The 24,336-nt window shown below is 49.1% G+C and overlaps 5 protein-coding genes across 6 annotated transcripts; 2 read left to right on the top strand and 3 right to left on the bottom strand.

Annotated features, from left to right (window-relative positions):
- Window positions 1–311: 311 nt before the first annotated feature.
- Window positions 312–6,861, top strand: LOC135366667 (uncharacterized). Its single transcript, XM_064599474.1, has 2 exons — window positions 312–1,553; window positions 6,257–6,861. Exons 1-2 carry the CDS (start codon window positions 1,111–1,113, stop codon window positions 6,828–6,830), a joined length of 1,017 nt encoding a protein of 338 aa, XP_064455544.1. The 5' UTR covers window positions 312–1,110; the 3' UTR covers window positions 6,831–6,861.
- A 1,203-nt stretch (window positions 6,862–8,064) lies between these two features.
- LOC135366668 (uncharacterized) lies at window positions 8,065–11,286 on the top strand. 2 transcript variants are annotated; one of them, XM_064599476.1, is made up of 5 exons: window positions 8,065–8,352; window positions 9,357–9,529; window positions 9,599–9,667; window positions 10,077–10,308; window positions 10,989–11,286. In XM_064599476.1, the coding sequence occupies exons 1-5, from the start codon at window positions 8,242–8,244 to the stop codon at window positions 11,235–11,237; spliced, it is 834 nt and encodes a 277-aa protein (XP_064455546.1). In that variant the 5' UTR covers window positions 8,065–8,241; the 3' UTR covers window positions 11,238–11,286. The 2 variants fall into 2 exon arrangements, with proteins under 2 accessions (XP_064455546.1, XP_064455545.1); XM_064599475.1 differs by having other exon boundaries at window positions 9,357–9,667.
- Window positions 11,287–11,747: 461 nt separating this feature from the next.
- On the bottom strand, window positions 11,748–14,020 carry LOC135366062 (uncharacterized). The gene is made up of 2 exons (XM_064598709.1): window positions 13,870–14,020; window positions 11,748–12,950 (listed from the first exon to the last, which is right to left on the bottom strand). Exons 1-2 carry the CDS (start codon window positions 13,964–13,966, stop codon window positions 11,812–11,814), a joined length of 1,236 nt encoding a protein of 411 aa, XP_064454779.1. The 5' UTR covers window positions 13,967–14,020; the 3' UTR covers window positions 11,748–11,811.
- A 3,646-nt stretch (window positions 14,021–17,666) lies between these two features.
- LOC135366061 (uncharacterized) lies at window positions 17,667–19,450 on the bottom strand. The gene is made up of 2 exons (XM_064598708.1): window positions 19,282–19,450; window positions 17,667–18,913 (listed from the first exon to the last, which is right to left on the bottom strand). The coding sequence occupies exons 1-2, from the start codon at window positions 19,370–19,372 to the stop codon at window positions 17,862–17,864; spliced, it is 1,143 nt and encodes a 380-aa protein (XP_064454778.1). The 5' UTR covers window positions 19,373–19,450; the 3' UTR covers window positions 17,667–17,861.
- A 1,277-nt stretch (window positions 19,451–20,727) lies between these two features.
- Window positions 20,728–23,742, bottom strand: LOC135366060 (uncharacterized). The gene is made up of 2 exons (XM_064598707.1): window positions 23,532–23,742; window positions 20,728–22,302 (listed from the first exon to the last, which is right to left on the bottom strand). The coding sequence occupies exons 1-2, from the start codon at window positions 23,641–23,643 to the stop codon at window positions 20,972–20,974; spliced, it is 1,443 nt and encodes a 480-aa protein (XP_064454777.1). The 5' UTR covers window positions 23,644–23,742; the 3' UTR covers window positions 20,728–20,971.
- Window positions 23,743–24,336: the final 594 nt, after the last annotated feature.

The following is a 24,336-nucleotide window of genomic DNA, read 5'->3' as shown; positions in this document are numbered from 1 at the left end:
CTGCCTAAAAAAAAATACGTAATCTTTATTGCAACTTGGTAACTACAATCTCAATTTGTTTTTATTGCTGTTTACTGGAACGGCACGTTCTATTCTGCTTTATAGTCTGCAAGATAATTCGAGCACACATTGCCACGTGGTTCCCAGCACAAGGAGTACAGTCGATTGAGCTGTCGTGTGGCACAAAAAAATCTCCCTCTGTATATGAGAGTTATTCTATCGCGAGCCGTGCCAGGTTTTGCAACATCCTACTTATCTCGTGCCAAGTGATATCCGCCCTGTTGAACGAAGGAAAACGAACCGACTGACAGCGATAATAGCGCTGTCCTCTTTCGCTCAACAAGCGCCGCCACCAGAAGCTCGTCTTCAAGAGGGCCCAACACCAGAAAAGAAAAAAAGAACCGAGTTGGTCCCTGATAATGATGTTTCGAAGGCCATAGGGCAACTGGTCCGATTGTGATTACGACGTGAGGGAGAGAGAGAGAGAGAGAGAGATGTCGCGAAAGGGAGATAATTGACGAAGCCTCGTAGACCGAATATGGCGTATGCGACTGCGAGGAGGATGCGGTGGGCTGACGGACGTTGGCGGAGTTGAGCAGACTACCGTGTTTCCGGAAGCAGCATCAACCCGTGGTGGCAGACGAAGTTTTGGATGTGTACAGAGAATTGAGGAAGCGATGAAGACAAGATGGAAAGGACCGTAGAACAAACGCTCAGAGTCACGCAGTGAGATATGTTTCCGGTTGCTGTGACAGGTGAATGAGTGATCTGCGAAGCAGGAAGGACTCCAGTAGGACACGCGGAAGACTTACACGGGTGCGTAATTACCGGTTAAGTTTGTGATTGCACGTGCTGTTTTAGTGATCCAGTGCATTGTGTGAGTGTAGTGTAAGACTGTGTAGGTAGTGACGTGTTGCATCAACGAAATAGACGACGATGAGGGATTGACAGGTGATGATCAGCGAGGCGGTAGTGGCCCCGTACCACGAAGTGTGGTGAAACAAATTGCTGCAATCATGATGCACGTCGTCAGCTGAAGGCCCGTGGTGGACACTTCCTTCTGCGTTCTCCTGACGCGGCGATCAGACTCGTGAATGATTCTCCGGAGCAATGCGTGTCTACTCTCACCATCCTTTCCTGGCCCTCGCCTTTTGCGCCGCAGCAGGCGTCCTCTTCATCTACCCGTTCGTCCTGCGCTACACAGTCTACAAGGACAGCTTCATCGCGATGGCCATCACGGACATGCTGCCAGTCAGAGACCGCGTATCTTCGACCTGGTGTTCGGGTCAGGAACTGTCCATGAACCATAGTTTTAGCGCTTACGTGTTCAGAGATCGGGACACGCCTGCCCCGACGCGCTCTCTGGAGAGGGTGATAACTCTCAACATGACCATGGTGATCCCAAAGCAGACGTACGAGTACTGGGGATTTTACTTCCTCGAAGGATCCAGCTTTACCGTGTCCGTCTGTTCGAGACTCTCCGGAGCGGCGTTCTCGTTGATTCGGGGAACGCCACCCCTCAGGGCGTGCCTTGCGGCGCTGGCCCGGAAACGGTGAGACTGATTACCGGTCCGTCAATTGCTCGGTGAACCGATTATGATATGTTTAATTGACAACCGAGGGCATCAAGCGCGGATGCAGGTACGCGACAGTGACACTGACAAGGTGCAACTTTGCGAGAGTGTGAGGAGATACAAGACAGGGCCCTACCCGAAAAGCCAATTTACGTGACGTGACCTAGTGACCCCTTCTCTTGTTTATCAAAATATTATTACACTTCAGACCGTTTTTCCTAGACTATTTTTCGATATATGCGCTAATTTGTCATGTTGAATGAAAGAAAAAAAAAGGAAAAAGAGGAAGAAGAAACCGGAGCGCTCACAAGAAAACCAAGCACTGTGGACAAATTATTGCTCAAAATGCTGGATATCGTAGAAATAATTATTTCCATTCTGAATACGACGAATCGTGTATAGCTCTTTTTGATACGCGCTTAGAAGCTAGCTGTCACAAAAAGCGGTCAAAAAATTTTTTTTTGTGAAGTTGACCAAGGACGCACGCTAACCCCCTCTCCCCACCCCTTCCTGCTGTCATCTGTCCATGTCTGTACGACGCTCATAGCCACTGTTGCTTCGCGGCGCTAACACGTAATTGAAAAAAAAGAAGGAGAGTTTTAGGGGATCGGAAGACCTGTTAACGATAAATTGTTCCGAAAACCCAAGTTAGTCAGTCGCCTTATCCCTTCGAAGCAGCTGACGTCACGTTGGCTGACGTTTGATTCGACAACTTGCTGCATCGTATATCGTTTTCGTAGAATGCTACTAAAACATCCCTGACATGTACCGGATAGACAGTAGTGCGCACTGGTCATCCTAAACAAATAACATATAGCCTTCTTTGTACAACCCTTATTATCCATCACATGCGCTCAGGGTTCTGTCCTTATCCAGACAATCTATCTCACACGCTTACAGTGTGATGGAAGGTCTACTAACACACTTACCCCCGCGGGTTTATCGCCTAGAGGATTGCACCTGCAATGATTGCAGCGGATAACCCAATGACCTGAAAGTGTTCATTTTAACGTGGTGCTGTGCTCTTTCAGCCTATAGTACGCAGGCATCTTGGCATCTTCCACCATGGCCCACAGGCATTTCTCACCTTATTAGAAGGATATGGTATACGGCCTCCATATGACACTGAGTATATATGGCACTAGGAGTATATGTGCTCCGTGACACGAGCTCTCTGTTACACCTGAACTTTTGCTGTGGTGAGTTATTAGCAGCACAATATCTTCGCCCAATTTTGACTGGGTATTAGCAATACCGGTCCAATATTGGTTCTGTATTGGGCACAGTATTGCCAATGTAGAGTCAGTATCAGGCCACGATGTTGTGCTGCTTGGGAAAATACAAAGTTTCCGCGGTACCGTGGAAACTATACTTGTGCTTCAAGATGTCGGTTGCGATCTAAGCTTCAAAACGCTGTGCATATAGCATACGGTGCCCTGTTCATCTGTATTTACTCGGCTATATCTCAGCTGTTCTCTCCGTTGCCGTGGAGAAAGGGCCGTAGAAGGCTACGCAAGTTCCCCGAGGTACATCTCCAGGTCGACTCCATTCGCAAATACCCTGTTACATCACGGGAGGATGGCCAGTCTTTCAGAACCGAGTGAAGGGTATATTTCACAAGCGACCCTCCACTATAGATATCTATAGTAGACGCCTATCTATAGTAGATATCTACAGCAGAACATCTGTAGACGTGCATATAGTACACCGTATCTGTTAGGAGATAACGGTTACGTCGTCTGCGGAATGCACCCTCTTGTACTTCCACTTCACGAGGACACTGTCAGTCTTGCACGTGCACGACGATCACAACGGCCAGTTGAAAATAAAGATGCTGGGAAAAGTTGCATGTATATGGTCGCCTAGGCTTCGTAAGTAAATTGAACAGATTTGTCAGTCATGTGACGCGTGTTCTACTGCTTTGTGGCCAGCAAGCTGTATGGTGCTCCTGCACCAATGCAAGGTTCCCACAGCGTGGCGGTAGTGGCTTCCTGCTGTTTGTGCCGAGTTTGACAGCAGGTACCATCTGATCGTAACCGATGCACACAGCAGGTGACCTGAAGCGCGCTTCGTGACGTCCACTAAACCGCCTGAAGATATCTTCAGAGCAAAATGTCTCCCTACTCATCTCGTTGTGGACAGCGATCCTTAATTTACAGTCTAGGGATCTGGGCACGCTTTCACCAAACTGTTTGAGGGAAATACTCAACGAGTTTTTCACTTAATGCACGCCGGGTGCACTAATGCTTGAGTGAAAAGCTCGTTGAGTATTTCTCTCAAACAGTTTCAGGCAAGCGGGCCCTGGCGCATCTTGACACAGCCATATCACGGACGGATCATAGACGGACTGGGAACTTAGTCCAGGCGCTGAAAGAGCGCGAGACCACATGGGTGGCCCTGGACACTTTATCCTCACTGAATATAGGGTTACGCGTCACGCAACAACAGGACAAAAACCGTCCGAGCCTCACAAGAGACACTTTTGTACACAGCTTGATTTCTTGGAACGCTATCGTTTACTGTGCCGACGTCCTTCTGGAATCCAGAGCTGGTAGCTGGGCCTGTGCGAACGTATGTAAATAGGAGATATTAAATTACGTACAGCAAGACTACCACATTAATGATGGCCAAGAGGATGAGCGTGCATTAGTTCTAGACTATTTGAGCCTTTTCTCTTTGTCCTGTCGACTTTCATCTGGTTATATACATCTGCTGTCTCTCATGAAGTAGACTATATTTTTAGTTATTCCTTACTCTTTCTCGCTTTTCCCGGATGGGAGAAAACTGCCTTGAGTGTACGTTCTCTTCTTGTCACGGTTCTTTTCTTTTTCTTTCTTTCTTTTTTTTTCGCTTTGGGAGTCACGTGTTTTCTTCTGGGCTTGCGGTAAAATGGGGAGAATTTCATGAGGTGCTCAGTTCATTAATCTCGATGAAAGTGTTTACGTTATGAGTGTTCAAATAAGTGTATCGTGAGCTCCTGTGGCAGCACTGACGCTGCATAGTCTGAATGCAATGAGTAGTGTCCTATGCGCGTTTTGGAGTAGCCAGTTCTGACTGGGTCGGGACTAACCTCTCCATATTTTTCTTTCTTTTTCCAATCCAATCCGGTGTCCTATGCATCCAATGATGCATCTGTCCTTCCGAATGGATGCATCATTCGCTCGTCCGCGGTATCCCCAAGGTAATGCTGAAGACTGATTCGAATCCTTCAACCGTCCGTGCTGTCTAAGGTTCCCCCCCCCCGCGTTTTCCCGCACACTTTATACAGGCGGATATCGACACACCACTTCCCCCTGAAGTCGGCCCTGGACGCAAACTCACATCGTAGTCTCCCACTCCTTCTTGCTGTCCTCTCTGCATCCCTTCACGTCTGCACACCGCTTATATAGCCACAGTTGTTTCGCGGTACCACTGGTTTCCTGTTGAAACATTTGAGGTACTCGCGTTACCACCATTTTTCTGTCCTGGGGATTGTCTGCTGTTGACTGCCGCAAGTTTATCAGCTTTCACGATCCCTTTTATCCTGGCGTGGCGCAGAAGATTCCGAAGCATTGTCTTCCCCAGAATAACTAAATTATTCCAGTCCCGCCTTATGCAACGGGGCAAGGATACTAGGATGCTATATTACGGGCGATATATCTTATGGTCGAGAGTGCGGTTCACCGGAGTGGCTTTTCTCTCATCATAGCACCGTCCCTATGAAGTCTGTACGCTGAGGAGGGTGGCTGTGGAAGGAACGCAGAAACTGTGTCTTATGCATCACTCTGCGCGCTGCCATCGAGCTCGCCGTCACCTATATACTGTCAGAGCTGGACCGGCTTTTCAGTACACGAGTGTGTGGCCATCTCGTCGACAGCAGGGCGCGTTATGTGCTCTTATCGAATATTTTCGAGTTTGGCTTGGTTTTTAAAAAATGAAAACATGAAGAGGCTTGCCCGAGCCTGTACTACTCCAGCACGCTTAAGATGGCTCGTTTCGCTGCCAGATTTCCAGAAGATTGTGCGTTCCACGAGTGTTCTGAGAAAGGAAATCGGAGAGTGGAAGATAGCCTTGCCGATAGACGACGGTTGGTCAGCGCACAGAGTGCTTTTTAGCGATGTCTGGAGGCCTGGTGACGTATCTGTCAAATGAACTCCGTAGCGCTTCACGACTTGCTGTGAATGACTCCTATATAGCTGACTTTGTGTCCTCTCTCTAGCACCCTGCATGAAGTGCAGCCTGGTGAGGAGGCTAGCTCAATACGATGTAAGTACGCGTAACAAAGAGGACCGTTCAGCCGGAACCGGTAAAGTTCACAAATAAAGTAGGGTACAGTGAAGGTGGAGTACTGGTTCCACTGGTCTGGGGGCAACCTTGGAGGCATTGTTTGTGTGTTGTGGGAATATCTGCGGGATTTTCAGAAATACAAGATGGTCTTGAAGCCTAGTGGATGGGAACTGGGAGAACTAGAGGAGAGGAGAGGGGGGAGGGTGAGCTGTGGTGGTGCTCCTGGGGCTTGCGTGTCTGGGGGGGCATATTAGACGAAAGGAAAAAAAAACGTGGCTGGGTTCTGAAGGCTGGTAGTGCACTGCAACATCACAGATTGGAACATCTGCACACTGCTTTTCTCGCGTTCGTTACTACCTGCCTGACGCAAAAAATAAAAAATAAAGATGAAATCAGACGTGTTTCTTCTTGCACAGGGAAGGCCGAGATGATTCTGACGAAGACTCCGACGAAGACGAACTTGGTTCCTCCCCCGAATCCGACGAGCAGTCCTCCACACTTTCAAGCAGCGAAGGGATGCTAATCAACGAGACCCACGGTATTCACGTCTGCAACAACGCCCTTTTCCACGTGCCGCTCAGGTGGACCTACAGTTGCGGCACTCCACACGACCGCCAGGACCACAAGCACAACATAACGTATCACGTGAAGAGTTCCGACTTCTATTACATGTTCTTTGCCAGTAATCCCCCTCTCTATGTGACGCCAAACACGATAGACGCCAAGTTTTATCTCAATCGAACATTGTACGATACGCGCTTTAGCGTCGCCAAGACGGGCGAGGAGACCTGCAAGAATGTGTCCCAGTGCACTGTGAACTTTGGTCTGGGTTCGGACGAGTATATGGTGGTCCAGATGGACGTCAATTCCACGACGCCGTCATGGACGTCGGATGTCCTAACATCCAAGTGCCTGCCTAGGAAGGGGCTATATTTCGTGTTTTATTTTGTGTTCGGTTTGTTTATTATGATGGCAGCCTTTCAGGGATGAGCCGGCGATAATAAAAGTGGAAGTGCCTCCATTTTTTGAAATTGTGTTATGGGTAAGTTACAATAATAATAATAATAATATTTCATTCACGAAAGCGTGAAATGGAAGTGAGCAAAAAGTCGCAGGATGCGACTTGGCGAGGCTCATCTCCCATGCAGCAGTGCAGCAGCGGGTGTGTAACTCACACTAGCAAATAATAATAATAAAATTAAGAAAGACTCAAGAACACAAAAAATAGCGACAATGTCACCCTTCTTATACTATATACAACGTCAATACGGGCTTGAGTTGAATTAAGAAACGCAGGCACAATAAACTCTAACTTTTTATTATTTTTTGTCGTAATTGGTTCGGGGTCGGCGAGTAGCCCAGCCGAGACCACGCAGGGTTTTTGCTTGCTGAAAAGATACGCTTCAAAGATATTGTAAGACCTGAGTAATTTTATGACTACTTTCACCAGATGTTGCGCAAACACAAGTTACTTACCAACAAAATAGCTCATTAGTGCAATAAACTGTAACCGGTTTCTAAGATGTTAACCGCGTTACTCGTAGCTTATTTGCCACCCACACCCAGGACTGATAACATTTATGACCAGCGGAATAGCCCGCTGATTATACAGCGTACGCTCCCTGGTGGTAGCTTCAAGGTCATGCTGAAGATTGGAAAGTTGCGGGTTCGAATCCTCCGACTGGCTGTGCTGTCTGAAGTACTTGGGCCTTCTGACGCGGCTCTCGAGAAGGCGCAGTTCCCTCTGAAGTCGGCCCAGGACGCACATACTAACCTCCCTGTCTCCGACCTACTTCCTGCTTTCATTAGTTCACGTCTGTACGCCGCTCACAACCACAACTGCTTCGCGGCGCTAATACGTCACAATAGAAATCGATATTATGATCATAGAGGTAATATGATAGCATTCGTCTTTCAAGAGAAGAGGTTGAAATGCGTTCGCACGTCGGCAGCGTTGGAAACAATGTAAAACAATGATTCTACCTACAATGATTCTACATATGAGCTATCCAAATAATCTGTACATGGACAATACTTGCCCTTGGGCCATAGCACCAAAACAAGGAAACCTAAGTAGCCCACATACACCACCTCCGTCACTTCAACCACCACATCCTCCATCCAGATTGTCATCGTCATGTCATGATATACGTAGACAATCCCGTAGCCCTGGCCGATCTCCCTTGTGGCTAATGGCCATTCTCAGTAGGACGAAGAAGAAGAACACGCGCACGCGCTTCGTAAGACACGCGTAAGGATTGGTTCCAGAGCAGAACTGCCCAGAAGCCCTTCTCCAGTTCTGTGTCCGTTTGGAGCGTTGTGAGCTATGCCATGTCGTCTTCGAGGACCTTTCCGCTGAAGCTCCTTCCTTCGTCCTTGGGAACCATACAAGCATCGCTTAATGGGATTTTCTATCACGAAGCTCATATTGCTCGCCGTGCTCACCAGTATCGCTGCCACGCTGCTTATTCTTCCACTGGTACTCCGATTCAGCACGTTTGGCGAGACACAGGCAAGTGTGGGGGGAGGGGAGGAGAGAGTTTTCGTATCGAGCACTCCCTACCCTAGAGTTTTGGTTATGGCCACTGACTGGAGCAGCGTGCTGGTTTAGTTGGCAACCTCCTGGAATGCTGGAACAGACGCTGCTCAGCGTCTCAGCAACTTCCAGGCTGCCGCCCACGCTGTGCTGTACCTGCTCTGTTTCGTAACACCACGTGAGCACACGACGCCTAGTGCGACGACGTCAAGAAATATTACATCGTCATATGTCGTCGCATTCTGGGTCGTCGTTATTGCCCATCGTATGGTACGTCATAAAAGCCGCCCGCCTCAGGCTGCTTGTCAGCAATCGTATACGCCTGTCATGCGGGCATCTTCAATGATTTAAACCAATGGCCATTGTACACGCGCGTAGCGCCACCAAGTTTGTAACATGCAACTTCTCAAACAGCATTGGACCAATGCTTGAGAAGTTTTCTTCAATGGGCATCGGTTTCAATGGTCATTGGATGCCGCTTGTGTGAAAGTGGTATCGATCACGAGATTCCTGATCGCAGACAATACGGTCTTTCTATCTAAAGAATCTGGGAATGCCCTCGGTGGCCGCCGTGTGCTACAACGTTCTACCGCCTGGTAGTTTTGCAGCTTACTTGCCTTCTAAGCGTCTACTAAGCCGGTATCTGCAGCTGCTGGCGCTGTCCCAGCAGGTGCTCCAGGCACTACTCTAGTAGACGTAAGGCTATATACACTACATGAATTAGGCTTGTGCAGTGACGTCACGTTTGGTCATGTGACTCGGGAAAACATGATCACAGTAGGAGGGCGTGCCGTAAAAACACACGCTCTTGCCTCATTTGGCCCGCAGTATGACGCCTGTGATGCATCCCCATATTTTCCCGTGTCACGTGACGCAAAGGCAAAGGCAAAGCCTGCGCGTGACGTCCTGTGGAAAGTCCCCATTAAAGACGACGGCGTAGTTTCTGCAGCATATCCTAACAATGACCGTATGGCCCTTAGGTCCTCATCGAGTACCAGGACATGATACCAATCAGGAGGCGTGTGTCGACCTTGTGGTGCGAGAACCACACCGTGCACATGGACACTGCCAGCTTCAGCGCCTACCTCATGGAACGGGAAAGCTACCTCACGGAACAGACGGTGCAAGCGCGCCGTGTGCACGTGGCTGCCAGGTCATTCCACTACGTGTCCTTTTACTTTCTGCAAAGTTCAAGGTTCCTTATCACGTCCTGCCCCCTCAGGCCCTGCAGGGTCTACCTTGTCCGAGGTCTAGCCAAACTCCGTGCGTGCCTGCGCTTTATACAAGGATTGTGAGTAACTGATATTTTGTATCCAAGGAACGATGGAATGGTGCTTATATAGCGTAGCTCTAAACTCAGTCAGTCAGTCAGGGATGTAGCTCGATACCGTTACCGCGAAGTGAGGCGAAGACTAGTTCTCGTTTGCTACCGAGAACTCGTCTGCTACGCAGCTGACCACATCCGGCCTTGTTGGCCAAGTTGGTTGCCGTCACAGCGCGAGCGACCTGACCGACACTCCCACGTGTCATGACATCACGTTGACCTCCCTCATTCTCCTTCGGGGTCCTCTCGGGGTGAATGTTATGGGTCACTCTACTTGAAATGAGGCATTCGGCAGGACTGTATTAGCCTCCTTTGTCACCCCGTAGATGTCTCACTTGGTCCCGCTGGCTTGATTTGACCCAATCTCCATTTTCAGACCGAGAAGATCAAAGCCTCCGTGGAACGCGTCCCACCCAATCCCACCTCGCGAAGGCCCCGCCTCTGCTCTGCCGAACAGGTCCAAGTCGTGTGCCGCGGAAGCCTTCGTGGACATCCAGACAAAGTGCAGCCGCGACGAAGCCATCTCGCACGACGTCCTTGTAGAAGACTATTACTTTGTTCTGTACGTCAACAATCCTTTTGGACACGCCTACTATAATGACGTGCAGGTGCGGAAGAATCTTTGTCAAATACGCACAGCGCCGTCCTGTGGCATCGATACCTAGATGAAGAAAGCCTGCCGATCTTTCGTCTTCCTGCTTCGCTACGTGCTGGACACGTAGAGACGCGATGACGTCTGCTTCAGCCAATCGCCGCAGACGGTTTCAAAGATAGGCTTGCTGTGGCTTCTTCTGGCTATCGGTGGCTGCCCTTGCGGCTGACGACAGCAGTGATCGACGTATGTCACGTCGTTTAAGGCTTTCTTCATCTAGGTGGCGTTGACTGTGGCTAGTTGTGGCTGTACCGTTCTATTGTCATCTCCCTGCCGATATCGCTGTATATGGTTGGGAGTATCGTGCCGTATCGATGTTGCGCTTAGAGCCTGGCAATGAAACCCAGTTAAAACACCAGACATCCCCCGGTATCTGTATAGAAAGCAGCTAGGTAGCTTTACTACAAAGCCCACGAGAGATGGCCAGCTTGCAGAGAGGTACATTAGTTGCTACAAAGTGTTCTGGTACCAGAATACCAAGGGGGCGCAAGCACTCTTCCCTTTCAAATGGTGTCAACTATCAAGTGGTAAGTGCGTAGTACTAGCAAGCGAGTAGAGGTAAGCATATGAGCGACGCGACGGTGCTAAACTCATTTTATGTATGATGTCCGTTCATTGCATCAATATCCTCCGCAGCTCGAACTGTCAGCGTGGCGAAAGGTCTTCAACCGGAACATGAGCCTCGCCACCTGCCTAGAGGTGCACGACTGCACTCTGCCATTGGAGTTCGGATCATCTCAATTCGTGGTGGTGGAGCGGCCCAGACGATCCGTCATCCACGGTGAAGCCACGCTGCTCACGTCTCGTTGTAACCCTCGTCGGAAGATATACTTCCTTTTCCACATTGCCTTCGCTGTACTCTTCATCATCATCGCCTTCCAATAGTCTAATCGATTTATATGATTTGCTGGATAAACTAAGGTGTCATCGTTCAGCGACGTTCTAATTCTTCGTCAGTCGTTTTGACAATACATAGCTAGGGCTACTACGTATGGTACTGGAAGTGTCTTCCATGCTGAGCCGTGGATGAGAACGGAACGAGGCGGTTACAGGACCTGGGACGATTGTTCCAGAGGAGTTTGCTGCACGGACCTTGCACGGAGAGACTAACTCCTCTGGAACAATAGTCCCAGGTCCTGTAACCGCCTCGTTCCGTTCTCATCCACGGCTCAGCATGGAAGACACTTCCAGTACCATACGTAGTAGCCATAGCAGACAGATGGCATACCGATGTGCAGTCCTACCCACGAAAGTTGCCTTACACCTACTGCGTATATAATGCATCCATACGGAGTACTGGAGAGTACTCCGTAGTACTCCGCAGTGCACTGGAGAGTAACTTACCAATTGGCAGACATATCGCGAAGACGCGCATTGAAATCCAGAGCCAACAAAACCTTGTTCCCGCACATTTAATTCAGACAATATACAATTAACTGCGTCACGTATATAGTACAGCCTACAATACTTTAGCGCGACGAAGGTGGACCCTGCTTAGAGCAGCTTCGTCTCCACTGGCCATCGCGGCACCGGAGTACCCAGTTTGTCGAAATCGACTAAACGGACAGGTCTCCGCCAATCGAGACGATCCATCCCCACGATCCTTTGGCCATTTGTGCCTGCCCTGGACAAGGCTGCTCTGCCCGTTGGCCCTGTACACCTTGCTCGTAGAAGTACCCATGTCCCAATATGCTGAAGCGGCCTTCAAGTACGACGTCGAGTACAGAGTCGGCGGTCGGTCATCGGTCTTTATGGGACGTCTTTTAGATCGGGAACCCGACGCTTTACCTGTACCAGGACTTGTCGCAGGTCTTCGACTCAGACAATCCTGAACAGAATCATGGGTCTTGCGAGGCGACGTGGTCGCCACACCGTCTACACAAGGCCTCTTCTGGAAACCTTTGAGTCTCCTCGAGCTTCTCCTTGAAGATGTCGCTTCCGAGTACAGATAATCTTGTGGATCTTCACTGCCAATGAAGTCGTCCCACTTCAGAAACGCATTTTCTTTAGTGGATGTGGCTACATGCTTCTCCACGCTCGGTGTTAGACCCACGTCATGATGTCGTACAGGTCTCTGACGAGCATTGCCGTCTGTAGTTCTTTCTGGAGAGCGCCTGCAGGAACACGCGAACAGCGCACGCCTGGGACACGGAGACCTCCCTTCTGCCGGCACGTATCTCACGGGCACAATTGTGGCCGGTTTTAATGGTGGTGGCTTCTTAGAACGTCTCGAAACGTTTCGGGGAGGCGTTACTTGCAATCCATGACTACCGTATGTCACAGAATATTTGTCCTCCTGATCCAGACGATGATCAATGTCATCTTCGCATGCTTCGACTGCGGCATCCTTCGTTTGTATGCGTTTGGAAACTTGTAGTCTACGAAAATCAAAACGCGCAGACGATGGCGGCGTCCAGAATTCGTCTGCACCGAGCGAGATGTGCCTCGGAGGCTTGAGCGGAGGCGTCAGCGGTTTTCTAAACATTCCCTGTGTCCGCCGCATCGCAGAGCTGAGGCTTTCGAGGTCGATCTCGGAGTACGATAGGTAGCTTCCTTGGTCAGAGGAAGGACCATCCAATGATCCTCGTTTCTCGCGACCTAAGACAGAGGAAACGGAAAAATGTATAGATAGAGCTAAAAATTGGTGACCAGCGTGACACAAGGACCGGGGTTAGGAACAAAAAAGAAAGAACGACTGTCACTCTTCCGGCCTTGATAGTTGAAATCTTCAAGAAGCAGTGAAGGACAGCTCAATACGTTTTTCGTTTTTGGCTGCGGTGTGCTGTGCTATGCGACAAGTACCATGCACTCTTGCGCTGGAGTGATGATCATAACAAACCTGTAGCGTGCGCGAGAGAGAAGTTGTTGACTTGCACACCGTCTGGAAACCTATTCTCCTCCTCCAGACAGCACGTAAGTGAATGAGTGATGATTACGTCACGGAGAGTCACAAGCTGTCAGGTAACTTTAATTGCACTTAACATGATTCTTAACCCGGAAGCCTAATCCCCTCCTTAAACGGGCTCTCAATGCGAAGATTTTTCGTCGCGAGATGAAATGAGTCGTTACCTTGATACCAACACAAAAGGAACGTGATGCATTTGTTGCGTCGTTATTTACCAGAGAAAGACACAGTAATGTATTCGCTTTCTCTATCCCTCTCCTCCTCGAGAAGCACGGGAATGCGAAGAGACCTAGGACTGGTCTCCTCAAACTAATGCGCAGACCAATGAGAGCCCGCTCAGAATTGTAGGCCGCAACGACGCAGTGGTTCCTATGTTGTGCCGGTGTCAAGGTAGCAACACTTTGCGCTTAGCACCACTTTGAGTGAAGCTGACGCCGCTCCATGACGTGGAAAGTACCCCGCAAGTATCGCACCCGTGCCGGATACGTATTTTCAAGTTCACAAAGCCATCAGCAGTTTTAAACTTTACTCGGTACCGAAGCGACATGCCCTGCCAAGTGCCCGCCCAGAGTGCATGTCAACCACTGTGTTGCTACTGAAGTATATACTTACGAAAGACCTTGTGGAGGATGAAGTTGACAACCTTTACCACGGGGGATCGTTTCGACTTTTCCTTCATATCCAGCAGCGACGACCCGTACATGTTCATGGAAGGGATACGACCGACAATCTCTACGAAAACAAGTCTGCACGTGCGGTGTAGCGCGTGCCACGATCACGTAATACCAGAGCCGTATATTAAAAGGGAGTCTGGCCATTAATGGGTCATGCCTATACCTGAAGCTCCACCCACTTTTTCAGCTTTCCGACCAATGAAGTCTTGAAATATGGAGCACTATCAATCAGCCTATCCCCACTAAATGCCCCCTTATCCAACATGGGCAGCGCCATTTTGGGTGGCAAGTGGATTGGATGGGATTGAAATGGATACCTCTCGTAATCTGCAAAAGTAGTGGATTTTTGGTGCAAATTTGATGAGCGCCACCTAGGGAGCGTAAGGCACGTCGGGAATTGTCGTCTGCTTCCGTCGTTGTACCGCTGCCGGCAGCTGGGACACATTCTGTTGTCGGTATGATTTTTAAACAAATCCACATGAATAGTTGGAATATAAGAGGCAAGAATGTTTATATCCATGAAATCTAGCAATTAAATATAAGATTGTACAGCACAGCGCCGTTTTTGTTATGGTTTCGTTGTGATCGCCGTGTTCACTAGGCCTAACACCGGCGACAAAACGTATTATTTTCAGTTAGATATCGATGGATGAGCATAAGTTGAAACTGATTTCCGAGAAACTTATATTAGGATGTACATTTGCAGCGTAAAATCAGGTTAGTCTGTGAAAATTTTTTGTCACGAAATCCCGGCTTCACTGTGTTTGTTTTCGTCGCCATTTTGGGTGGCAGTATGGTGTCATGGCGACCCCCTTGGTAAAAAGCAAACCAATCAGAGGAGCGAAACTGTGATTGACAGGTCGAGCCTCTTTTTGTGACTCCTCCCAATGGCCAGACTCACTTTTAATATATGGCTCTGCGTAATACGAGTAGTACACGCACCCTGGCGGTATAGCCTCGCGTAATGTGAAACACATGAGGTTCTTTGGTTCTAGTTATCGTTATTATTAGTTATATCCAAGCCAGCGAAAGGGGGCATCTCAACATGTGAGCCGCCATGGTCGCTACGACAGGTCTAGCGTATTACGAGCGGTGTCTCCTATACGAGTTCTGTGCGCCGTTTCTTCACGTCGGAGCACAGGGTTTAAACCAGTACAATATACCCGTTCCCTACGGAATGAGATACAATCCAAGCGCACACGTCAAAGCAGACAAAACAAACACACTTCGCGCACGGCATGGCACATTGAGCCCAGTGGAAGCAAACACGACTTGCATTGGATTGGATACCATGGCAACGAACGCGCCTGGTCTTCACACTTGGAAAGGCTGTGGCCGAATCCAGAATCTCGATCATGGCGCCTCCGGGACTTGGACGCTGGGAGAGGGTCTCGCCTTCGTACAACTCCTTTGCTCTCCACCATTACTCTCTCTCTACCTCCCAGGTTTTCTTCTAGCCTCTTAACGAAGCCGACGAACCCGAAGCCAAATAAACGCGGTTCCTTCCTGTCCGATTTCTATGCCGTTTTCACATACCCAGCGAACCACCCTCAGCGGTCACCGAAACAAACCCACATGGGTAGCACAAAGCACCGGTCTCGGAGTGGGACTGACTAGAGTCACTAAATAGGGAGAAGAGTAGCGACACTGTGCCACGCCAGCGAGCGAGCCCGCCATCTTGAATCAGGCACGGCTGCGTCGCCTAGCAATAAGACGCCAAACTCCCCCTTCTCCGATGGCGAACAACGCGCAGTCCAGCCAACTCGCAACCCCGGAAACCGGATTTGCATGCAGTGACTCAACATGGACAGCGAGTTCTTGGAAGGAGAAACCACGTGACACGACTGGCCCAATCGCGGTCACCGAACGGCGACTACGGCGCGGCAAAGGGATGCGATACTCTGTACCGCTATCTAGTGACTCTAGGACCGACAAGTTCGCGTCGCTCCCCAGTGGTCCCCACTAGAGTCACTAAATAGGGGTACAGAGTAGCGCATTCCTTTTCTGCGCCGGAGCCGCCGTTCGGTGTCCGCGATTGGGCCGACCGTGTCACGTGGTTTCTCCTTCCAAGAACCCGCTGCCCATGTTGAGTCCTCTCCATCCGAAACCGGTTTCCTCGGATGCGAGCTGGCTCGACTGCGCACTGTTCTCCGGCGGAGAAGGGGGAGATTGCCGTCCCATTGATCGGCGACGCATCCGCGCTGGACCCAAGATGGCAGTCTCGCTCGCCGGCGCGGCTCAGTGTCGTTACTCTGCTCCCCTATTTAGTGACTCTAGTCCCCACTTCTGTCGTCCAATCCAGCGCAATCTATTGAACGCGGAGATAACCTTGCCCGGCGCACCCAATGTCATCGGCGCCGCAGCGCATGCGTAGAAGTAGTTTTGGAAAAGTACTATTGACACCCGTGTTAAAATAGTCGAACTCTTCATCTGTTGGATCATACATCGCCAATGTAGGAAGATGAATTAGGTCTTGCGCCTATCTCTATCCTGACGATTTGAATACATGTTGAACATGAGCATTTGGTGCCCCTTTTCAAGGGACAGTGTCTAAATTCAGTGAGTAGAAACCCACTGCATTAAAATTTTCCAACATTCTGCAATGTTGAACGACGTCACTTTCAACACAACATTGCTTGTGCAGATTTGATTGAAATAAGATAATGTATTCAGGCCCCTTTAATAATAACAACAACAAAAAAAAAAAAAAAACGCGGTATCTAAGTCGGTAACGTGTTGGATTGCTAAACTGAAGATCGAGGGTTCAATCCCGGCCGAGAACGGTAGTACTATGGGAGACGCAAACATTGTTCCAGCACCGTATGTCGGAGATTTTCGGGGCACGTCAAAAGAACCCCACGTGGAAGAGGGCCGCCGTCCTATACCCTGCGGCACGTGTTGTATGTAGCCACACAACTGTGGCCCACCTTACTTGTACATCTACACCAAACCGCTATTATTGCAGATATAAGGTTTGACTCAAAAATGTGTCTCTCGGGATGTGTTGCACAACGCAGCATTCACATACGAGGGTTTTGCTCTGATATGCGCCATATGAGATGCATGTATACCTTATATAGTTTGCATTGCATGTTTTGGACTTTTGGCATAGCAATGGCTTAGTTTCTGCAGCTCACGCTTCCCCACAGGATCTCTAAATTCACTTCATCTTCACGGCGTACGATGTGGAAGTACACTAAATTCTACAGTAAGGGCAAAACAAATAATTTTTATAAAATTTCATTATGGTAAGAGACAGTTTACGGGAGTTGTTCACTGCTGATACCAATGGCACACTGTGACGTGTCGCTGAATGATGATGGTAGCGTTTATTACACCTAAAATTTGTCTGCTTCGGGTCGCTAAGGACAGTAGCTTATCCAGAACCGTAAGAGCGGGGGGAGGGGTGCAAAAACTTTGGGGGTGTGGTTACATTGTAACAGTAGCACACGGGAAAAATTTTGAGTGTGTTGACAAACATTTGGAGGGGGGGGATGTTGGGGGATCTGGATAAACCACTGGGTGAGGGCAGCCACGAAACAGCAGTGGGCGGAGACACTTGACGAGATGTGAGCTTCAGTGAAAGGCTCAGGACAGGTGAGTAGAGGGTGAGGGGAAAGACTGCTCTCTTCTTTCTGTGTCCACATTCTTGACAGACGCTTCTAACGAAGTGATCCTTCGCCCAAGACATCTGCTTACACAAGCGATGCTAATGAAAGGGACTACCTGCGCGGATCATTGGACAGAATATTTATTAATCGTAAGATTTTGACATCTGCAAAGAAATCTCTTTGATCTACCACTTGACGTTGCGAAGAGGCGCACAGAAATCCAGCACCACCAGCACCTAATTCCCGCAGGTTGAATGCAGTTTAAATGGAATAAAAGTAACTTCGTCCAAGGCTAGCGTATAATGTACTTTAGTACAGACTACAAGTCCTTAGCTCGACGAAGACGGACGCTACTTAGCACAGACTCGTCTCCGCTGGCCATCATGAGACCAGAGTAACTGGAATGTCGAAATCGACTGAACGGAGAGGTCTTCAGGGAGGCAGACGATCCATCCCCGCGGTCCTTCGGCGATTTGTGTCTTCCCTGGACAAGACTGGTCTGTCCGCTAGTCCTGTACAACTTAGAAGGACCTGTATACTCCTGCGATGATGTGGCTTCAGAGTACGGCGTCGAGTACGGCGTGGGTGGTCGGTGTTCGACCTTTAGGAAACGTCGTCCTGACCGGGAAGTCGATGCTCTCCCAGTACTAGGGCACGTCGCAGGTGTTCGACTCGGAGAATCCCGAGTAGAATCATGGACCTTACGCGGTGTCGTGGTCACGACGTCGTCCATAGAAGCCCTCCTCCTCTGAAAACCTTTCCGCAGACTTATCCTTGAAGATGTGGCTTCCGAGCGTAGATAGCCTTCAGGAAATTCACCTTCCGTGAAATTGTCTCGTTTGAGAAATTCATTACCATTTGTAGTTATCTCTGGAGAAGGCTTCCAAGGATACGCAAACTGTGCACACGTGGGACACTGAGTTCTCCCTTCTGCCAACACATTGTCCATCGGCGCGTGTGGAGCTTTTTTGGAGCTTAGCAGTTTCGGCTTATTAGTACTTCTCCGAATCTTTCGGGGTGGCGTTACTTCCAGTTCTACACTACCATATGTGATAGAATACTTGTCGTCGTGGTCGAGACATTGGTCAATGTCATATTCGCATGCTTCGACCGCGGCATCCTTCGTTTGCACGCGTTTGGAGACTTGTGGTCTACGGAGATCACATCGTGGAGACGATGCCGGGGTCCAGAACTCGTCTGCACCATGCAAGATGTGCCTCGGAGGCTTGAGAGGGGGTGTCAGTGGCCTGCCAAGCATTTCCTGTGTCCGCCGCATTTCATAGCCGAATCTTTCAAGGTCGATCTCCGAGTACGATACATAGCTTCCTTCGCCAGAGAGAGGGCTATTGAGGGATCCTTGTTTCTTGCGACCTGAAAAGAGGAAACGAAAAAAAAAAACGAAAATCTTGAAGCAGTGGCTCCCACAAGTTTTTCGTTTTTGGCTGCGGTCTCGATCTTGCCCACAAACGATGGCTGTAGCTGACCTCAAGCTCACGGGACAGGTCCTTTTGATCGGCACACCCCCTCCGGAAACCCATACCCTTCCTTTAGACCGCCTGTAAGTGAATGAGTGATGCCGCGTGACGTAGAGAGTATGCCGCAAAAAAGAGCGATCCCGTGATGCACTGGTATTTTTAAGTTCACAAGCCACCAGGCCACTTTGAACTTTACCCCGAAGCGATATGCCCGCCAACACTGCAAATGGCAACTGCTATGTACGGCTACCAAAGTATACTTACGGAAGACCTTGTGGAGGATGAAGTTGACAACCTTTACCATGGAAGATCCCTTCAGCTTTTCCTTCTTATCCAACGGCGACGTACTGTACATGCTTACGGAAGGCTGACGTCGCACGATCTCCACAAAAAAAAAGAGTGCACGTGCTGCGTAGCGCGTGCTCACAATCACGTGATACGGATAACACACGCACCCTGGCGGAAGCCTCGCGAAATGTGAAACGGATGAGCTTCTGCTATTTTTCGTGATATTTATGGGCTTCGTGGGCAAATTTCTGTGCAAAGCTTGTAAAATGCGCTTTGCAGGATAACTCACCTCCAGATACGTTGTGGTACTGTGGTCAGCTGCCGATCCAAGCTGGGGGGGGGGGGGGGGTCTCCCCCTCCCCTGGATCGGCAGCTGAAGTTAGGTTACACTATATAGGCTAGCAGCAAACGCTAGGTAACACCGCCCCCCCCAAAAAAAAAAAAAACAATAGAGAAGACCCAAGCGAGAAACGCGGGGCTGGACTCATCCTTGACTGTATCGCCGCCACTGGATGCATTGGCTACATCAGTAAATTGGTTGACAGGTACCAAAGAATATACAACGAAACAATACAAAGACATTAGAGTTCGCCAAGTTTTACACCCGTGTTAAAACAGTAGGATTTCACACCGTACACTCACTGTAGGAAAGTGATTTAGATCTAGCACTTATACCTGTACCGATGATATGGATGCATGTTGAACTTGCGCACTTTTTATGTCGGTTCATGCACAGAAACAACAGTGGACATCATCAGTTCCAAGAAGATATCATAAAGGCAAACATCTTTTTGTGCTTTCAGGTGGGCTGGGCTGAAATGTGTGAGACAAGGAACGGTTTCTGGATTCTGAAAATTCCATTAAATTACCCAAATTCTAAACTCCATTATAACCAACCAACCACCCTCTTGGAGTAGTGCTCCAGGTTTCGCTGATCTCACTCATAGCACAGCATTCTTTGTCCAGGTCTGAATGAAACATGTTGTCCACCTTTGTCTTTCGTCCAGGATGTTGCACAACACAGACGTCACGTACGGGGATTATGCTGCGTGTGCCTATGATGTACGTACTCTCTCACTTGGGTGGTGGCGAACGTCTATACTACGCGACTTACATGGCCTTTATTAATTTCTACAGTCCAGGGTTCCCCACAGGACCTTAGTTCCCTTCATGAGGTAGAGTGCTATCTCATAATAGTAATGGACAACACATGAGTTGTTTGCCGGACGCAATGGCACGCTGTAAATACATAGGTATAGCTATATACAGACCACACAGATATAATATTCTAGATAGGGCAGTCACGTTACAAAGGGCACCTTGTGAGAGCACCCACGAGCTCAGTACAGACGAGAAGAGACGACCCAGTCATTTACCCAAGACTCTTCCGTACACGCGATGCAACCGGAACAACGTCCACAGTTCATTAAATATGGTATTTATTAATCGTAAGATTGTTGTTTCACGTTAACAGAGTATTTGTAAAGAAATAAATAAGATTTATTTCGTCTGCCATTTGGCAGGCCTTTGGCGCCGCGAAGAATCGCGCACAGAAACCTAGCGCCAACAACACATTTCTCAGAGCAAACTAAAAATTGAACTGACTGCAAACGAAAGGCAATTAAATTACTTCGTGCATGGACAGCGTCACCTACTTTACCACAGTCTACAAGTCTTGAACGCGAGGAAGGCGGGCCCTGCTTAGCACGGACTCGTCTCCACAGGCCATCATGACACCAGAGTAACTGGAATGTCGAAATCGACTGAACGGAGACGTCTTCAAGAACGGAGACGACCCATCTCCGCGGTCCTTTGGCGATTTGCCCTGGACAAGACTGGTCTGTCCGTTGGTCCTGCACAACTTAGAAGGAGCCGCGTCCTGATATGCGGTTTCCAAGTGCGACATCGAGTACGGCGTCGGTGGTCGATGTTCGACCTTCACAAGACGCCTTCCAGAACGGGTAGTCGAAGCTTTCCCTGTACCAGGGCATGTCGCGGGTCTTCGACTTAGAGAATCCAGAGAGGTATCATGGGTCCGATTACTTCGCGGTATCGTAGTCACCACCGCGTTTACAGAAGCTCGCCTCTGAAAACCTTCCAGGCCTCTCGAGGTTCTCCATGAAGATGTGGGTTCCGAGACGTCTCGTGGAGTACACGACCACCTTCCAAAGCCCACTAAGCGATTGCTCTGCGGATCAACGGTTTCGTCAACGGGTACAAAAGCCCCGTTACCATCAAGCTTCGCGCTTGTTGTGTGTGCCGTCCGATCGATGGGTTGACACAGAAGCTTGGGAACAGATGCAGCTCGTTCGGGGACACAACGGGAATGCTTCATAGACTCCACTCGATGGTCTGCTGGGAGCGCGCTGCCAGTGAAACAGTCTCGTTCTTTCAGAACCCCAATTTCTTTCGTCAGCCCGGCTACGCTCTTCTTCACGCATGGCGTGAGACGTACGTCACGATGACTCGTAGGCCTCTTGGGTGCCTTTCCATTTGTAGTTCTCTCTGGAGATGGCCCCCAAGGATGCCTGGACAGTGCATGCCTAGGACGCCGAGTTTCTTCAACGTTATCCACCGGCAAGTTTTGGACGGATTTTGAGCTTTGTGGTGGCGTTTTCCTAGTGCTTCGCGGAGTCACTCGTTGTGGCGTTAATTGGAATTCTTCATTGCCGTACGTCACAGAATAGTTGTCGTCCTGCTCCAGACAGTGGTCAATGTCGCGTTCGCATGCTTCGACTGCGGCATCTTTCGTTTGCGTGCGTTCGGAGACTTGTGAGCTACTAAAATCAAATCGTGCAGACGATGTCGGGGTACAGAATTCGTCTTCATCGCGTACGATGTGCCTCGGAGGCTTGAGAGGGGGCGTCAGTGGCCTGCCAAGCATTTCCTGTGTACGTCGCACCGCAGAGCTGAGGCTTTCGAGGTCGACCTCTGAGTACGATAAATAGCTTCCTTCGCCGGAGCAAGGACTGTCGATGGATCCTGGTTTCTTGCGACCTAACAAAGGGGAACGGAAAAACGTCGAAGATATCGTTACAATATTAAAGGAACAGTCGTAGGCGCCCTCCATAAACATTTCGTTCTTTTTTTTTTTTTCTGTGATGTAATGTGCAACATGTAACATGCGCAAGAACAACGATCACGTGACCTTCAGCGCACGGGACGGATCTACTGCACCCTAGAACCCCTCACCTACAGATAGCCCGTATGAGAATGGGAGGTTAACGTCACTCCGTACGTACTTGACGCGGGGGAATCTGATGGGAGCACCGTTCTGAAGGCCCCCTCGCGTCTGCTTTCTATACGCTACACACACTACGTCACACTGTGCCGTGTACTTCATGGCATCACATAGGAACACACCTCCAATGTCACGCCGCTCCACACAACGCGAAATTTTGTAAATTGAGTTGCACGGTGATAAAAAGCAGTGTGTAGCGGAAAGAGAAAAGAAAAAAAAAAAACAGTTTCTAGGAAATTTTAAATGTCTTGGCACTGCTCCTTCAAACATCATCAGTGCTGGAATCTTTCTGGTATCAGGGGATGTTCGGAAGGATGGAATACATGCATTTTATGAACAAATTCCGGTTTATTACAGGGATAGCCTGAGCACTTGCCACAAAGCTCATGGAACTGTCTAGAATGACTTGGCAGTGGCGTCACTAGGGGGGTGCGGGGGGTGCGGTCCGCACCGGGTGACGCGCCGTACCAATACTGCCGTTCCTCCCGTTCTCTGTGGCACGATGACGCCAAAAACAACACAAGGAGCCTTCTGCGAGGCATATAACGTTGCACTGTTGAAAATGCATTGAATCTCAAACGGTTTTCACTGTTGCATATACGCGCAGTGTAAGCCTCATGGTGCTGAAGGAGTAAGTCAGTCTATTCTGCAACAATTGCAGATGGCAAGTGGCATGGCAACGTTGTTTCTGTAGGATAGTCGCAACGACTCACGCGAACATTATCAGTATGACATTAATTACGACAAGCAACTTTACTGCACATTTAGCGCTACGCTTTGTGTTGACTCCTGCCGTTCGCAAACAATACTGTGGTGGTGGCGATGGCCCGACATGCACTGGGATGAGTTAACGTGACGTACTTTAATACTGAAGCCATAATTTTATACATTGACACGTACGATTCCAACAAAACTGACCGATATGCCCTGCCAAGTGCGGTCCAACTAGCGTCAACTGATGCGTCGCTTACTGAGGTATACTTACGAAAGACCTTGTGGAGGATGAAGTTGACAACCTTTACCATGGGAGATCCTTTCGGCTTTTCCATGATATCCGATGAGTAATTACTAGGCTTCAAGATGTTTAAAGAGGACATATTGGAAAGAATACACGTCCGATAATTACCTCATCTACGAAAACGAGACTGCACGTGCCGTGTAGCGCGTGCCTGCGATCACGTGGTACGGAATAGCACACGCGCTCTGGCGGTTGTCTTGCGAAATGCGAAGCAGACGAGTTTCTGCTACTTCCCGTGATTTGATTTTCATGGTTTGATGTACACGTCTCCGGAAAAGGCATGTAAGATGCGCGTTTTGTAGGATCACTCGCCGTCTTCAGGTATGCTATGGTAGCATGTAAGCAACTAAACCAGACAGAAACAGTGGGTTCGCCAGTACCTGACACCCGTGTTGACTGCCATGGTACTTTTCACCACGCACTTGGCTCTTGCACTTATCGCTGCCCGATTTGGGCACATGCTCAGCCCTTTGTTTGTGTGTGTGTGTGTGTGTACTGTGGTGGAATGCTCACGATAATGCGATGTGGGAGTGCGTTGAATTCAACTGTGATGGCAATGCCCGTTACACTTTTTCTTCCCTTATTTTTTACTGTGAATAGTCATTTCTTGTTAGGGTGTCATCACTAATTCACTGATTTTATGTATTAATGCGAGGTATCACGTAATGCTCCCAGAGGTTCCACACCTTCTCAGCATCACCAGCTGCACAAAGTATTTCAGAGTGTGAAATTTATCTATACATTTTACAGAACCAACTTCGATAAATCTGTG

Source organism: Ornithodoros turicata, chromosome 8, assembly GCF_037126465.1.
Source record: "Ornithodoros turicata isolate Travis chromosome 8, ASM3712646v1, whole genome shotgun sequence".
NCBI classification, from domain to species: Eukaryota; Metazoa; Arthropoda; class Arachnida; order Ixodida; family Argasidae; genus Ornithodoros; species Ornithodoros turicata.
The sequence above is the reverse complement of the archived record's forward strand: the minus strand, read 5'-3'. Positions and strand labels throughout refer to the sequence as shown.

What these genes read in the sequence shown, in the direction of transcription:
- LOC135366667 (XM_064599474.1), top strand. Translation starts at nt 1,111, where the DNA reads ATGCGTGTCTACTCTCACCATCCTTTCCTGGCCCTCGCCTTTTGCGCC. An exon ending in GCGGCGCTGGCCCGGAAACG is followed by an intron (nt 1,554 to 6,256) that starts GTGAGACTGATT and finishes CTTCTTGCACAG; the next exon opens with GGAAGGCCGAGATGATTCTG.
- LOC135366668 (XM_064599475.1), top strand. Translation starts at nt 8,242, where the DNA reads ATGGGATTTTCTATCACGAAGCTCATATTGCTCGCCGTGCTCACCAGT. An exon ending in GCACGTTTGGCGAGACACAG is followed by an intron (nt 8,353 to 9,356) that starts GCAAGTGTGGGG and finishes TATGGCCCTTAG; the next exon opens with GTCCTCATCGAGTACCAGGA. An exon ending in CTGCGCTTTATACAAGGATT is followed by an intron (nt 9,668 to 10,076) that starts GTGAGTAACTGA and finishes CTCCATTTTCAG; the next exon opens with ACCGAGAAGATCAAAGCCTC.
- LOC135366062 (XM_064598709.1), bottom strand. Translation starts at nt 13,966, where the DNA reads ATGAACATGTACGGGTCGTCGCTGCTGGATATGAAGGAAAAGTCGAAA. An exon ending in CATCCTCCACAAGGTCTTTC is followed by an intron (nt 12,951 to 13,869) that starts GTAAGTATATAC and finishes CCTCTGTCTTAG; the next exon opens with GTCGCGAGAAACGAGGATCA.
- LOC135366061 (XM_064598708.1), bottom strand. Translation starts at nt 19,372, where the DNA reads ATGTACAGTACGTCGCCGTTGGATAAGAAGGAAAAGCTGAAGGGATCT. An exon ending in CATCCTCCACAAGGTCTTCC is followed by an intron (nt 18,914 to 19,281) that starts GTAAGTATACTT and finishes TCCTCTTTTCAG; the next exon opens with GTCGCAAGAAACAAGGATCC.
- LOC135366060 (XM_064598707.1), bottom strand. Translation starts at nt 23,643, where the DNA reads ATGTCCTCTTTAAACATCTTGAAGCCTAGTAATTACTCATCGGATATC. An exon ending in CATCCTCCACAAGGTCTTTC is followed by an intron (nt 22,303 to 23,531) that starts GTAAGTATACCT and finishes CCCCTTTGTTAG; the next exon opens with GTCGCAAGAAACCAGGATCC.